Below are 15,669 nucleotides of genomic sequence, written 5' to 3'. Positions count from 1 at the left end.
TGAGGAAGGGCTTACTGGATTGGGCCCTACCTGGAAGCAGTCTGAGATAACTGGCTATTCACCAGTCCTAGCAGGAATCGACACTTGTTCTAGTTAGGGTGACCCAGTGGAATTTGCTGAAAAGATACCCAAGTGCCACCATCTATTTCCAATTGAAGCAGCACCTCCAACTCCAGGTAGGGTGCAGGAGAGTTAAATGTGCGGTGGACGTTTGTGTGCTGTTCCTTTTATTCTCCTTTTGTCTCTCCTCTGTTATTTCTTCTTCCTGTTCCTTTTTCCTTCCCTTTTCTTGATCCTCTTCTGAGCCTTGTATGTAACCCCACCGGACTTCTGTTTAGTGGAGGACTGTCTGAAACCCTGACCTCCGGGCTTCCCCATATGCATGTATTACATGAGTGTAATGAACATACCTAGAATGACTTGTGTCCTGGCATGATCGTGGCTTTGTGAAAGACCTACTTGTAAAACATCTGTATGGGGAGCCCCACAACCTCCTACTGTTGGTTAGTTTTGAATGCACACAGTAATCTTTCACAGCAATATGTGAGCGGGAGCATACAAAAACGGTGCTGGCTATGACCGAAGTACAATAGGCTGATTTGTATTTGATCAAACATGTCTAGATGGACTTGCACCTAGCTCCTGGGAATAATGTCACGTTCTCCAGTAATGAAATGCTCGGCAAGAACACAAATGCTGTGTGTATTCTAGGTAATTGCATCTGGCAATCCACTCAGTTTTTCTCTGAGCTTCTCACTAAGGAGAGAAGGGAGTGGATGCAGACTTGTTGGGTAAAGAGCTCAAAATACAGTCCAAAAGGTGCTGATCCACCAGTGCTGTTGGGTATCATCCCCCATGGCGCTTGCACTTCAAAGGAACATGCATCCGATGAAGTGAGCTGTAGCCCACGAAAGCTTATGCTCAAATAAATTGGTTAGTCTCTAAGGTGCCACAAGTCCTCCTGTTCTTTTTGCGGATACAGACTAACACGGCGGCTACTCTGAAACCTGTCATTATTTCAAGGCTTTGTCAGTTCCCCCAAATGGGACCCCAATTCAACACACGTAGATTGTTTTAAAGCTTTACTATTTTGAAGGTGAAGTTGCCAGAGACGAACTGAGACTGCATCATCTAGCTCAAAATATTCCTCGGCGAACGCGGGCTACATGGCTAGCGTTGCATACTGAGCCCTCGGTAATCCTCACGGGGAGGGCTCTTGCGTCTCATTTCAAACGCCCTCGAATCAAACTCCATTGATTTGTCAGCTCCCTTCTATCTGATGATTGCCGGTCCACAAAGCCTGTCGGACCTCGCCCGCAGTGGCCCGGTGTGACATGCCGTGCAGCCTGATCTGGAGTGCAGAGCGCAGCATCGTAAGCGAGGTAGTTGCCCAACTGAGTCGTGTGACTGCTGCCCATGGAAAAAGAGGCATAATCAATGCCTTTTCCCTTGTTTATTTTTTTGTTATCCAGGAGTCCAGATCTCTCTGCATCTTGTTTTTTGGGGGGGGATTGGGGGGAACCTTGACTGAGTCCTGCTGTAAGCCCCTGTCTGTACCACAGCAGCACAGCCACGGCACTGGAGTGTAGACGCTTCCTGCGTCCACAGAAGGGGTTTTTTCCAGCAGTGTAGTTAATCGACCTTCGCAAGGGGTGGTAGCAACACCAGCAACGGGGGCGAAGGCAAACTAGCTCTGACGCACAGGGCATGACATTTTTCACAGCCCTGAGCCATGTAGCTGAGTGGATCTAATTTTTAGATACGGACCCGGCCTAAACACAGATGTTACACCAAATTAACTGAATCCATGAAACCCCCCGCCCCCTTTAAACTAGCGCAGGCTTGAATGTAGACCAGGCCTGAGATGTGGGTGAATACTTTACCTTCGGGGCTCCTGCTTTCAGGGACTGCAGCTCCCAGACGGTAAACCCCCAGCACCCACCCCCTTCCCAGTAACAGTGGCATTAACGGCAGATTTCAGAGCTGCGTGCTGATGTGTCCCTCCTCTCAAGCTCACCCATTTGCCATCGGTGTAGGGACTCGTTTTCATGTACAATAAAGCAAGGTCGTGCAGATTTCCCTCGCAACTGCAGTAAATACCTACAGTATCTGCCAACTCCAGCTTAGGGGAGGGTTCAGCCGTTTGCCCAGAAGAGAGAGAGCAGGGCAAGGAGGCAAGTGTTCTGCACCTGTAATCTCCTCCAAGCTGCTGTGATCTATTCTTCATCTTCATCGGCTCCACAGTTCCTACAAGGGTCTCGGCAGCCCGCAGGGTTTGGATGGATGTGAGGGTGGGGAGGGAAGGCTGCACGGTGACTTCCCGCTATAAGATCTCTTCCTGTGGTTGCAGGGAGAAGTGGTGTCACATGACCCAGGAGGAGCGTGACGACAGCCTGCGGTTTAACGAGAACATCACTTTTGGGCAGCTTGGGTAAGGCACGCGCTAATTGACTGATAACGCCTGCATCTGGGTGGCTAGAAGGAGCCTGTCCATTGTCGTCATGGGAAAAATCTCAATAAAAATGGATGGGAACAGAGCTGCGAAGCTTGGATCGGGGCCCGAGCATTCAGGTTCAGGGCTTTGGGTCGGGTCTCTTTCTGATAATGAAGACCGGAAATTCAGTCTACCCGAGGGGATGAACAGACTGACGCCAAAGTGAAGGGGTTGCTGGGCTATTGGTGTTTCCTTCCTTGATTAAACCGCTTCAGTGGTGGAGCCGAATGCTCTCACTCCTGTACTGAGACTGTCCATTCATGGAAAACACTGTAGTGGTTTTTTTAAAATCTATATAAAGATACTCAGAACCAGGATTCTAGTGTCCAGGGTTTTCCAGCCCCTCTTCCTCATGTCTACTCCCTCCTAAGAGCAAACACGAGGATTCTCCAGCCTTGATAGGAAGAAATCCACTAAGTTCCTCTCGCCCGTGGCTCGGGCTGGGGTTGGAAGAACCCTCCCCTTTGCCCTTGTCGCTCTTGTCAGGTGGGGGCTGAAATGGGGGGTTTGCTTGATGGCTGCGGTGGGTGGGGGAAAGGAGGAGAGTTCAACAGACACCCCCAGATTGGTGGAGAAGGCGAGAGGCTCTTTGCAGCCATCAGGGGGTGTACGCTGGACTCTAGAGCAGGGGGTTTCACCTGTTCCAGACCAGGACCCTTGCCCCGTGTAGCAATACGGGAAGGGCAGGGAATGCCCAACCCCTCTCCCCCCGTGACTCCTGTTCCAACCCCTGGACTGTACGGGTGTCCGATCACAACACCACTGCCTTTCGGGGAGTCCCAGAGCTGAGTTCTGCGGTTGGGGCCGGCCCTGCTGGCTAATGTTGGGGAGTGGTGCAGTCCTGCTGGAGTTTCCCATGAGAGAAGGGAGGGGACTCTTTGCAGTGCCCGTGCCATGTGTCTCGCCTCTTCCCCAGCACCTTCACTCACAACATGTTGGCGTTTGGCCTGAGCAAGAAGCTCTGCAACGACTTCCTGAAGAAGCAGGCCGTGATCGGCAACCTGGATGAAGGTAGGGCAGGCCCGGGGGCTGTGCGCGGGAGCCCAGCACCACCTCCTGGAGGGAAGGGAACGTGGCTGGTGGGGAGGAGGTGGGGAAGTAATTGAATTCCAAGATGGCTTCCATTCCCAGCACTGGCTCCTCCTACTCTATGGCAAAGTCCAAATATTTCACCGTATTTTCACTGACGCTTTCTGAAATGCTTGGCACATTTCTTAATGTACCGGCTGGGTCCGATTCGGAGTGCAGCTCCGTTGGAGTCAATGGGACCAGGCCCCCAGATGGGGTCAACTGCTATAGCGCCAGTGAAGTTAATGGCCCCAGATTCCCTGCTGGTATGAACTGCTGCAGTTTCGTTGGAGTAAATAGGGCCAGATCCACAGCTGGTGCAAAGGGGCACGTTGCCGTTGATTTCAATGGGGTTGGAGCCCCAGCTGGGGTCTATTAATGTAGCTCGGGGCGATTACAGTGGAGAGATGCCACTTCACACCAGCTCCCAATCTAGCTGTGTGGATCATTGGTTTGTTTACAGTTCAAGACTCACGTGGGGGAACTCCCCATCCAGTAGTTTCTAAACCAAATAAAAAACAAAAATGTTGCTACCTTGCTAGTTGTGTCACTGCCTTGATTTATTTAAAGAGCCCCCAGAGCCCTTAGGACAGAATCTGCCCCACATGTGCGACCCACTCTCCCTCTCCTTTCATCTTATCAGAACGATAAACCCTGGCGTCACAAACGCATTTTCTCTTTGCATTGCAGAGCAAAACAAGCTGCTTAGTGATCACATTGAGCAAATGGCTGCCGAATAGCCATCTGGCCTGTGTCCGGCGTTTGGAGCGAGGCGGAGAGGCGCGGCAGTGGGTGTGGGTGCGGGTGCGGAGTGGGAGGACTCCTCCGAGACCACCCGCAACTGAAGATGGGCTACGTAAAACCACCGCAATAAACCTGCATGATTGTCAGCAAACCTTAGCGCTGCGCCGTGCAGCCCGTAGAAATAGGAGCTCAACAAAAGCAGCCCTTTTCAGATGCTCCATCATCCCAGAGCCCCGTCACATTGTCCGAGTCGAATATTCCAAGAGGTGTTTTTTGTCTGTAAAATGGAGTAACTGCTCAAGATCCCTGTGTGTTTATGTGGGCTCGGGGGAAGGGCAGGATTGCTGTATCCCAGGCTCCAAGGAGGTGCCTTGCACTGGCCATGCTGCTGAAAACTGTTTCCTGATGTGACTGCTGCAGTAGCCAACAGCGGATGAGATCAAAAGATACTGTAGGCAGGGTGGGGGGTTGGGTGTAAAGGGAGGGAATAAAATGGTAGCACTATGGGCTTGTTACTTTAGAAGGTTGGTACCCAGTGGCTAATCCAGGTGAAAACAGGACTTTAAGGCCCCCAGCTCCGAGATCAAGAGCTGTGTCCTCCTTGTGGTGCGTCGTGCATTGAAAGTTTATCCACGACAGCTGCACCATGCCTTTTGCTCTGGCAGATTAGCAGCTGCTGCAATAGGAACCAGCCTTGAGATCAGAGCAATCTGTCCCATCTTCTGGTTTGACCTGCCGTTCTGCAGTGAGATGGGCTGATGCCCTTGCAGTTTGTACAGCCCTTCCAAAAGGAAATGTTGATTGCTTCCGTTATTGGGGCTAGAGAGGGAGAGAATTCTTTAGTGACAAAATCTGGGCAGATGGGACCACTCTGGTAAAGGGTAGGAGACTGATCTCGGAGCCGCTGCAGCATCTTTGATGTCGGTAGTCTGATTTTGTATCAAAGTGCATTTCATTATCTATCTGAAAACGTCCCTCTTGGTCTGGGTGATAAGCAGGCATACAGAAACTCATGCAGATGTCTCTGCTGCAGTCAGAGAAATGCAGCATCTGGCTAGCCAGCCCCCTCCTTTAATACGAAGATTCTTCCAAGGTGACCCTTTGAGAACTTTACTGTATTTGCTTCAAAGGAACGCGGGTGACGTTTGTACATCTCAGTGTGAGGGCAAATAAAGGAACTTCCTTAGTACGCTGGATAGACTGGTGGCAGCCTTGTGCGGGGGAAGCTGTAGTGGTCCGTCAGCTGGAGAGAGGAGGAGAGGGGTTGCTTTGCTTGGTTTCTGTTGGTAGAGATGGTAAAGCTGTAGCAGGACGACCTTCTCCCTTCTGCCTTTCCTCTTGCAGATTTTAAATTCTGAAAATCCTCCAGGTGGCGCCTTCCCACTGGGAGCTGCTCAGCAATGGCAGCTACCCTCTTCCCCAGAGCTTCACCCCATATCAGTTTGCTTGGTGGAGCTGGGGAGTGTAGTTCAAGGCTGGGACATGGAAATATATGGGATGTGAGAGTCTGGCCCCCAGGTGGGGGAGGAACTCTGGGGCAGGAGGCAACCCAAAAATGATTGGAGCATGGCGTGTCCTTGTGACTTTCCCTAATGCAAAAGAAACCCGGGTTAATTTTCCTGCTAACCACCGCTTCCAGCCACCGGTCTTCCAGACGTACCAGACCAGACTGCTGCATGTCTGTCTGTCTACTTTTAAATAACACGTCCCGTTCAGGTACGACCTGCACGCCTCCGGGGTGCGAGTGAGTCACTCGGCCTCTGGGCTTTCTCAGTGCCATGATACAGATTGTGCTGTTCTTGTTCCAAGTGGAAACGAAATATTAATCTTATTATTTTCCCACAAATCTAATCATCCTCGGTTCTCCTTCCTGACCCCTCCCGTACCAATCAGCTTCATGAGCCATCCTGAAATGGCCTTGTGTAAATACTCATTTTATTCCTGGCCTTGAGTGACTCCAGCCTCCCTGGATATATTGTAATCAGTAGAGCAGAGTACAGACTTTCATTTCTTTCTGGGTCCCTTGTTACCAGTGTGGCATGCAGTGTGTGTCAGTGGATCTTGGGTGTCAAGTGTTGAGAGAGGGATGGAGTGACTAGAATTATCTAGGTATAATACCAGTGACTTTAAAAGAGGTCACAGACTTTACTATATAAACCTTTTTTTTTTTTTTTGGTAGGGGCAGATGGCTAGATAAAAATGGGAAACTTGTAGCAAAACTCAGGGACTTTAGAGATCAATGCTGGAATTTCGTCTAGAAAAGCGTTATGCAAGGGAAATGGGTTTGCTTCTCCCTTGGGAAAATAAGGCACGTCGGAAGCCCGTGTTAAAGGCTGTGGAGCACGGCACAGAGGCATGCAAAAGTCAGGCAAGCTGTGAGCCCCGTCACATGCTCTGTGGCTGTCAAATAAGAATTTACAGCCTAGCACACGCTAATTTCCAATAGAAATCGTGCAGTTGTCTACTCCAGAAAATGAAATGCTGCTTGTGTTGTGGTGTTCAGGTGACTATCTTGCTGGTTGTGTTCAATGCTTCGTCTCTCTTCAAAAGTATTACCTTCGCTGACTTCTGTGTTTACATGAGCCTGCGTTTCAAGGGATGTTTGTCCAGGGCTGCTCTCTGCCATCAGTTACGTACTGTAAGATTCATAGTGTTGCAGGTTTGTTTTATTGCAGCCGCTTGACTTGTTGGCCCTGCAGTGTTACTTCCTGAATCTATAGATTGGTATTTAACATCGTGAGTAACCTCTCTGCGAATATTCCCAGTCATGTTGAGATTTTTAAGTGTGCTGTGTGATTATTCCTAGCCCCCAAAGCAAGCCAGTAATCCTAGACTGATGCTCGGGAAATGAAAAAACGTCCTACATAGATGTTTGTAAAAGTGCTAAAGTCTCCTTGGAGTGTCGGAAGCAGCGGCATTCGATGTTGGGTATGTGACCAAATATTGTGTTCGTGAGCTCTGGGGTGGGCGATCCTGTTCCTGCAGATTGCAAATGCAGTCGATCTGCCTCTTCCGATCCATGCCAGTTTTGATGTGTCCATGTTGTCGTTAGTTACTTACTACTAAGACTTGCTGTTCGTCATGGTGTTAATAGGAGAAGTCCATGCTTCGGTCCTGGGTTAAAAGGCAGAAACCACGACTAAGTGCAAATGAGAGAGATCCCAGAGCAGTCTAAGGAGAACGTGCTTTAGGGGTTTTTTTTGCAATATTAAGTGGGAACAGCTGAGTAGCATAAGACAGTAAAAACCTCTGTGTTCCCTACACCTCCCAGAGTCACCTCTCTTTGCCCATGCTATCTAGCTAATGCCCTTGACACCCACAGCCCAGTTGCCAAGTGCACTCGCCCACTGTCACAATCCCCTACCTCAGCCTTTCAGGTCAGAGCTGCTTTGTGCCAAGTACACCTCCGGGGAATACAGGGTCCTGATCACTGCTCTCTTGTGGGGCTCCTGAGACTCCCCTCCCCTGTGGAATGCGGGAGAACTGGGGCAGTCAGGCTCCCAGAAAGCTTGGCAGATGCTTCCCAATAACCCCTCTCTCTCGGAGACACCCAAGGAGGAGGTAAGAGGGGAGTCATGCCAGCCTTGTAGGGTCCTTGTCCCCACTTGGAAAAGAGGCAGACACCCCCAATCCAGCAGCCGTCCATGACGGATGGCCAGCCTGACTCATGGGGCTGTATCTCCTCTCCTGTGGCTGTCCAGCATATGGACGCAAAGGTCAGCTCCTTGCTTGCTGTTGGATTGGGAGTGGATACCTCTGCTCCAGGATCTCCAGAGTGCTCTGCTGGAAGAGAGACTTGGTTCCCTACTGAAGTTAAGTTAGGAGACCATTGTCTGCGGACCAGCTAGCCGGTTTGGAGAGAGATCTTGACTCCACTAGCCAGGGCCACCGACGCACTCAAGCCATATGCAAAACTTTAAGCATGTGACTAGACCTACTGACATCACGTGATTAAAGTTGCACGCATATGTACAAAAGCACTTGACTGGCTCAGAGCCCCCAGACCCAATAACCTTTCCCATCCGTTGTTTTAGTTTATGAACTTTATCCCCTTTCTTCTTCAAAGCTGTGTCTTGGGGGGTAACCTCCTGCCCCTCAGCACCATGCAAGGTCATGGAGCGATGAGGATTTTAATGTCGCGAGACTCATCTCCATAGCAAGGAGCTGCTGAGTCAAACCCTCCCTGTGATTACCGGCCTTGGGAACTGCAGCACCTGTTTAAAAAAACAAACAAACTGTGACAGCCTTAAGGCTTCAGAAATGAGCTTTTCCTTCCCCAGGTGCCCCAACGCTACCCTCCAGATCCAAGTAGAAATGAGTTGACTTTGGTGTGTGTCAGTGTTTCTGGCATAGGCTGAGTCTTGCGTTTCTGAGCCAGAGTAAGTGCAGTGATGAGTGGGGGATGGGGCTGTGGTGAGACCCATTCTAAAATCCCCTCTGTGCCGCATGGAGAAAGGGCTTTGGCAACGTCAGTTTCAGGTTTGAGCTGCCCAAGCCGTGGAGGTTGGTTTTAGATTTCACCCTGGAGATGCAGTAGAAGAGATGAAGGCCCACTAACTAGCCTATCAGGGAAAGTAGCCCCCAGCCGACATGACCAGCATCCCAAGACAGCACTCAGCCTGGGAGAGGGAGTTTGACAAAATGGCCTGTTTTTCCCCTTTGAGATCTCTTGAGACACATGAAGAATGATTGCAGACCTCCGAGGTGGAATGAGAAGGGTTCCAATCTGTGCAAATACGCTGCGGTTGAACCCCTCGTTCTGAAGTGTGTAGCATGGCCAAGCATCTCGATTGTACACATTACTTCTGGTACCTAACCCCCGGGCGGACTCCTGTGGGATGTGCTTATCCGTAATTGTGCTGATGTGTTACTGAACTTGGGGCAAAGCCAGGCCAAAGAGAACTGGAGCGCGCACGCTGCTCCATCCTGGTGCCCAAAGGGGATGAATTTGAAGGTTGCATCACCTAACTGAAATTCAGTGATTGTGTCGCTTTCCCAAGGATTGCTGGTATGGGATGTATTAGCCTAGAATTGTATTGTTTGGGGAGAAATCACTGCTATAGGAATGTAGCCTGCACTTAGAATTTTATTCTGCTTATTGGTGGGTTAATGGACATAGGGGCAGCTCCAGCAGTTGGCTGGTAGCTGATGGTCATCAAAGTGTAGCGTACAGTATGTCTGATCTCAATCTGTCTGTCTCTCTCATTTTTTCTTTCCTGAATTCTGCTGTTTTCTTCCAACACTAGAAAAGTTTAGCAGTGAAAACATGTTGTTTGCACGTGTATTTTTTCTAAAAAATATAAAATTAAAAATTGTATGCAAATGCAAAGAAAATGTTTAAATGTATTGCCCCACGTTACAAAATGTTTGCTTCCATTGGGGTTCCAAATGCCGTATTTTACTCTTTATATAAATATAATTATATATATATTTGGTCTGAGTTTGACTTTATTTAACGTTTAATTTATTTGACTGTATTTAACGTTGTTACTGCCATATCATGGGCTGAGGGTGATTGTTAGACAATTGATGTGTTGTACTGGGATCATGTGACTTGATTTCCCAAGGGATCTTGGTTTAAGGATTTGTTTGAGACTATTTTAAGCCTGAAGACCGAGGGGGTTAAATTATGCATTCCTGTTTTGGACTGTGGTGAGGGATTAGAATAAATGGTCTTTAAACCCCCCTTCCCCCCACTCACAATCAACTATTACATTGAGCACTTCACTGTATATTAAGCATGGTGAGCGTTTTGGGTTTTGTAGCAATGTCAGTGCGTGCAGAAGCAATGTCCCCATTCTCCCCACCTTTTCCCCATCTGATTATTTGCAGTATTTCCCCCCATCTCATTCCATTCAGTCATCCTCCTCGCTCCTCCTTGTGCTCACCTGCTTTTTACAAACGATAATGTTGTTGCACCTTTTGAAAGCATGAGCATTTGCCCTGGAGCTGTCGAGGCAGCAAAGCCCAATTTATTTTTCCCCTGCACTGAGTCTTTTTGCGAATGGCCTGAAGATCCCACCATGGAGACGGGATTTTTAGAAGCCCCAGGACATTTCACTTTGCTGTATTTTAAACAGCAGTTATTCAATGTTAAGATATAAAAAGAATTTCCTTTGAATAATGGGCTTTAAGTCTCATATTCCCCCTGCCGTTTAGCAAATCTAACCCAGGAAGCTTGTTTAAAACTCCTGTATCCATGTGGGGAATAATCTGCAAAACTAGCCTTGCAAACCTATTTCCATATCGTTTCCATACATCTGCCGCCTCTCCCTCCGCCTGTAAAAATGGTAATTGTCCTTGCCAGTAAAATCAGTTCCCAGATGATGCTTTGCATATACAATAGGCTTGAACAAAACTGAGCACAAGATTTCCTTTGTAAGCCGCTTAAGTCCCCACCACAGTCCCCAGCTACCACAGTGTGTGCACATGGGCCCCGACACCTGATGCAACTTGTCCTCTTCTCTGAATGGTGGGGCTATAAAATATTTCCTGAGGGAGTGGGCAGGAGGAAAATGGTTTCCAATGGGAACAGAAGTTCTGCACTTCTAGGTCACTGCTTCAAATTTAGCCTGACTGGTGGGTACTGGCCAAGTCGTCTCCCTTTTTGTCAGCTCTTCAGTGACTAGTGTGAAACAAGTTGTTCTTGGACCATTTCCTGCTGGATAGGTGTCCATAACACCAACGTTGCACCCACAAGCCGCATGGCTGCCGGCAGTCTCTGCAGAGAGTTATGGGCTATTGAGACTAAACTAACCTCTCCCCTTAGAACTGGTTCCTCCAAGGTGTGTTGGGAGGACAGGCTAGGGAAAAGTCTGCAGCCCTGCTCCATGGATAGGTGACGTGTACAATAGAGTTGTCAAGCCAGCTCCTTTCACCAGTACTAGAATTGCATCTGCCCACTGCGAACCTGAGCAAAATTTAGCACGTTAGTGCAAGTGGTTTGAGCTGGTGTCATTAAACACCTCAGCCAGTAGGAGACTTACCCATGCGTCATCACAGATGTCAGCAATATGTTCGTCGAACTGGAGCTGAAAACTGTTCGGGGCTAGGGTCGATGCGACAAACCCCTTGCCCACACCACTGGTGTAGGATGTGAGACTTGGGAAAATGCTTCCTGCAAGGGCTAGCACCTGGCTTGCCCTGACTCTTCCATTAAACAGATTTCAGCATGTATTCATGGAGAACTATAGTTGCTAATTATTCTCAGCAATGAGTCAGCTTCCTAGTGTTGACAGGGCTGACTGGTAACGCGTCAGGCGAGGTAGTTTTAACCACACAATGTGGGGGATCACGTGTCTCATTTTCAACTCAGACCCCCAGTACTCTCTATTCTTCATGATGCTGGTGAAAAAACTTCCTCATATGCTTAATTTTAGGCACTTGAGGACTACATCAGCGCAGACGGTGACTAAGGATGTCAATGGCACCACCCAACTATATATATATAAAATGATGGGGTCTAAATTAGCTGTTACCTCTCAGGAAAGAGATCTTGGAGTCATTGTGGATAGTTCTCTGAAAACATCCACTCAATGTGCAGTGGCAGTCAAAAAGGCAAACAATGTTGGGAATCATTAAGAAAGGGATTGATAATAAGACAGAAAATATCATACTGCCTCTATATAAATCCATGGTACCCCTCATCTTGAATACTGCGTGCAGCTGTGATCACCCCATCTCAAAAAAGATGTATTGGAATTGGAAAAGGTTCAGAAAAGGCCAACAAAAATAATAAGGGGTATGGAACAGCTGCCATACGAGGAGAGATTAATACGACTGGGACTTTTCAGCTTGGAAAAGAGATGGCTAAGGGGGGATATGATAAAGGTCTATAAAATCATGACCAGTGTGGAGAAAGTAAATAAGGAAGTGTTATTTACTCATAACACAAGAACTAAGGGTCACCAAATGAAATTAAAAGACAGCAGGTTTAAAACAAAAGGAAGTATTTTTTTCACACAACGCACAGTCAACCTGTGGAACTCCTTGTCAGAGGCTGTTGTGAAGGCCAAGACTATCACAGGATTCAAAAAAGAACTAGGTAAGTTCATGGAGGGTAGGTCCATCAATGGCTATTAGCCAGGGTGGGCAGGGATGGTGTCCCTAGTCTCTGTTTGCCAGAAGCTGGGAATGGGCAATGTGGGATGGATCATTTGATGATTACTTGTTCTGTTCATTCCCTCTAGGGCACCTGGCATTAGCCACTGTCGGACAACAGGATACTGGGCTAGATGGCCCTTTGGCTTGACCCACTCTGGCCATTCTGATATGTGCGTAAAGGCCTGGTTTACACTTAAAAGTTTTTGCCAGCATAACGACGTCTGTTCGGAGCATGCAAAAATCTCCTGTAGCTCTGCCAGCAAAAGCCCTAGTTTTGCTGTGGAAAAAAGGCCTTTGGCCGGTTAATAATCCCGGGCTCCTCCAGCTCTTGTCTTCGGTAGATCTCGTAGCACTTCACAAAGAAGATCAGTATCATTAACCCCCATAAATATGGGGAAACTCAGGTGCCAAAATGTGACTTATCCAACAGGCCAGTGAAAGAGCCAGGTATCGATCCCAGCTTTCCTGCATTCCAGTCCGGTGTTCTAGCCACTAAACCAGCCTGCCTCCTTGTTGATTATTTTGTTCAGGGAACTAGTAATAAGTCATACCGGCAAAATAACTTTTGCTAGAATAAGTTGTGTCTCCACAATGAGGTTTTACTGGACTAGCCATGCTGCCAAACTCTGGCTCGCGTACGTCCACCTGCAGATGAAGGTCTGGTTGCCGTGCAGGCAGGCGTACCCACACTAGCTAGCAACGGATAACAATAGAAGTGCAGGTGCAGCAGCATGGACCCAGCATGGCCCAGCAACTGGAGTACTCAGCCAGGCTCCCGGGCAGGCTTGTACGGGGCAGCTAGCCCTCACTGCAGCCAGCCTGGCCAGACCCTCGTTAGGATCTAAATTGCAGCTCCTGTGGGTTTGCCTGGTCTTGCTGCAGCCACGCCTTCACCTTGTGGTGGTGGTGTACCTGTCATGTAGACAAGACCCTGTCTGAGCCGTATCAGGGCCTCGAAGCTGTCTGCAGTGTCCTGAGTACCTCACTGCTAAAGAGCAGACCACTTTCCAGGCGGAGTCCCTGGAGTTCTGTGGCATTTCTAGGACCGATTTGTGCAGTCTCACATTAAGGATGACCGGAAATAATTATAAGGAGAAGAACAAACAGCTGCCACAGTCGGGCACTATCTATATTTCACAGTTGGGTGGGCCGGGGAACAGATCGACTTGCACCCTTGCTTAGACATTTTATAGGACTTTCTACTTGGATAAATTTGGCCATGGTCTGATTACTGTTCAAAAATAGGCAAATGCAGATGTGAGAGCACAGTGTGACAGATCATGCCTTTTATTGCTGATCACTGATTGGTTACTCACCACTTCACAGCAGACACCAATCCATGCTCTATAAGAAAGTCCATGTGTCTTTTTAAAACCTCTGTCATCCAGCATGAGAGTGGAGAGCAGCTTGGTTTTCCACTCTGCGTATGGCCAATATGGAAAAAGAGGATCAGTCTGAGAGGCAGGCTCTGTCTTCCAATATACGTGCACTGTTAGCTGATCCACTCCACTGCTCGTGTGACTTTCAGCTCCTGACACACGCCCCCCGAGTCACGTGATCCATGGCATGGCAGTGGCATGGACACACTGATCCCATTTCTACAGCACAGTGTGTACGTAACCAAGAGCTCGGTTCTGCTTCGGGGCAGTCGGCTTCCTCCAGAAACTGGTCAGTTGTTCGGAAGCCTGTCTGGATAGATGTGACGGTTTGTTTAAGGAGCCACAGTCCAATATTTGCTGGCTACTATATTTTGTACAGGAAATGCCCCAACTCTTCCAGACAGCAGATGCCCTAGTATCACTTTCTCGGGCACGGGAAGCAAGTTTCAAAACCCATTGAAGTGGATGGGAGTCTTTCCATTGCTTTCAATGGATGTGGGCCTAGATCTTTCCCTGGGCCACGCTGCTAAGGCTGAAACCATGTGTAAACACATGGGCTGCCTAGAATTCTGCTTCTCACTTTGACCGTGGGGCCAGACAGTTGGACTTCATTTGAACACCAGCGGAGCTTCCACTTGAGACCACTTTCTTTTCCATATAACTGACTTGCTCAAGGATGCATAGCCACACATTTGATAGAGGGCCCTCGCTTTCTAAAGTGAGACTGTAATCTTGGCTCTATTTTGTCCCGGGCACACAGTGGGAGAGGCGCAAATTGAGAAGGGAAGCTAGATATTTGGTAACTTTCAAAGTTCTGGGTCCATTTTCCTGTTCCGCTCATTTAAATCAACAGTATTAAGAGATGTTGGAAATTGAAGATGCTTTTTGCACTAGAGAGAAATCTTGTACAGCAAAGGGGGGGTGGGGGGGATGTTTTTTCCCCTAGGGGGAAAACAGGAGATTTTCTGTGCTCAGTAGAACTGTCAGGGAGGTCCGGTTCCCCCACAGTACAATCGTCCCCTGATTTGTCTGACTTTAGCTTGGTTCAGGGACCAGGTAACAATATGCTTAGGTCCCATCTGCATTGCAATCTAGCCATGCTATTCCCTGCGGTAGTTGTATTTGTAGTATCTGCAGGACATGACTAGAAACTCTTTGCACAACACAATTGTTCACAGTACAGTGGCTCTGACCAGCAGGGGTAAGGAGTCTTCCCCCTTGAGAATGATATTGTAAAACCCCAGCTATAGACTTTCTAACGGTAGTTCCTAACCCTACCCCCTTTTGGTGGGAACTTGGCCTGCTTCCCTCGCCCCTGTGACCTTTCAGCCCTTTGAATAAGATGGGATGCGTTTAGTACAAAAGCCTAGGCGGGGGGGAGCGCCTGCCTGTTGAGTTCAGTCTCTCCCTGTGCTCTGCCCTCTATTGAAATGCTGTGGTTCCTCTCCCATAAATGACCTTTCCCTGCACACCACCCTTGGGCACCGGCTGAAAGCAAGAAACTAAACATGCCGCTCTTAGGGCTTTGCAAGCTGCTGGCCGTGCTAGCTCTGGGGGGTATGCAGTTGCCACTGGCCCCCACCCGGGCTGCTGGAGAGGAGTGTGAGCCCCTCATGGCGAAGGAGGGAGACCTGTACGCGCTGGGGCTGTTCAGAGTCTGCGACACCGAGTCGGACAGTTTTGAGTAAGACGCCGTGGAGTCTCCGAGCTCTCTAACCTAGCCCTGTCTTTGCTGGGGATGTGCAGTGGGGTAGTGGGAAGTAAGCAAGATGAGGACAATAAGCCAGGTAGCTGGGCTAAGGCAGATGGGCCAGCTGGGGGTTTACAGTCAGGGGAAGGTGCATGGCTGGGTTTTGGGGGATCCCTGCTTAGGGCTAACTC

General features: G+C 48.8%; 1 protein-coding gene across 7 annotated transcripts in view; it reads left to right on the top strand.

Moving 5' to 3' along the window:
* Positions 1 to 9,719, top strand: part of KIAA0513 (KIAA0513 ortholog) — a 92,337-nt gene extending 82,618 nt beyond the window's left edge. For all 7 annotated transcript variants that reach the window (XM_073308142.1, XM_073308135.1, XM_073308139.1 and 4 more), the window contains 3 exons: positions 2,351 to 2,431; positions 3,411 to 3,505; positions 4,253 to 9,719. In XM_073308142.1, the coding sequence (XP_073164243.1) occupies positions 2,351 to 2,431; positions 3,411 to 3,505; positions 4,253 to 4,302 (226 nt within the window). In that variant the 3' untranslated portion in view covers positions 4,303 to 9,719. The remainder of the gene's footprint in view (positions 1 to 2,350; positions 2,432 to 3,410; positions 3,506 to 4,252) is intronic.
* Positions 9,720 to 15,669: the final 5,950 nt, after the last annotated feature.

This window comes from Lepidochelys kempii, chromosome 12 (genome assembly GCF_965140265.1).
Source record: "Lepidochelys kempii isolate rLepKem1 chromosome 12, rLepKem1.hap2, whole genome shotgun sequence".
In the NCBI taxonomy this organism is placed as follows: Eukaryota; Metazoa; Chordata; order Testudines; family Cheloniidae; genus Lepidochelys; species Lepidochelys kempii.
The sequence above is the reverse complement of the archived record's forward strand: the minus strand, read 5'-3'. Positions and strand labels throughout refer to the sequence as shown.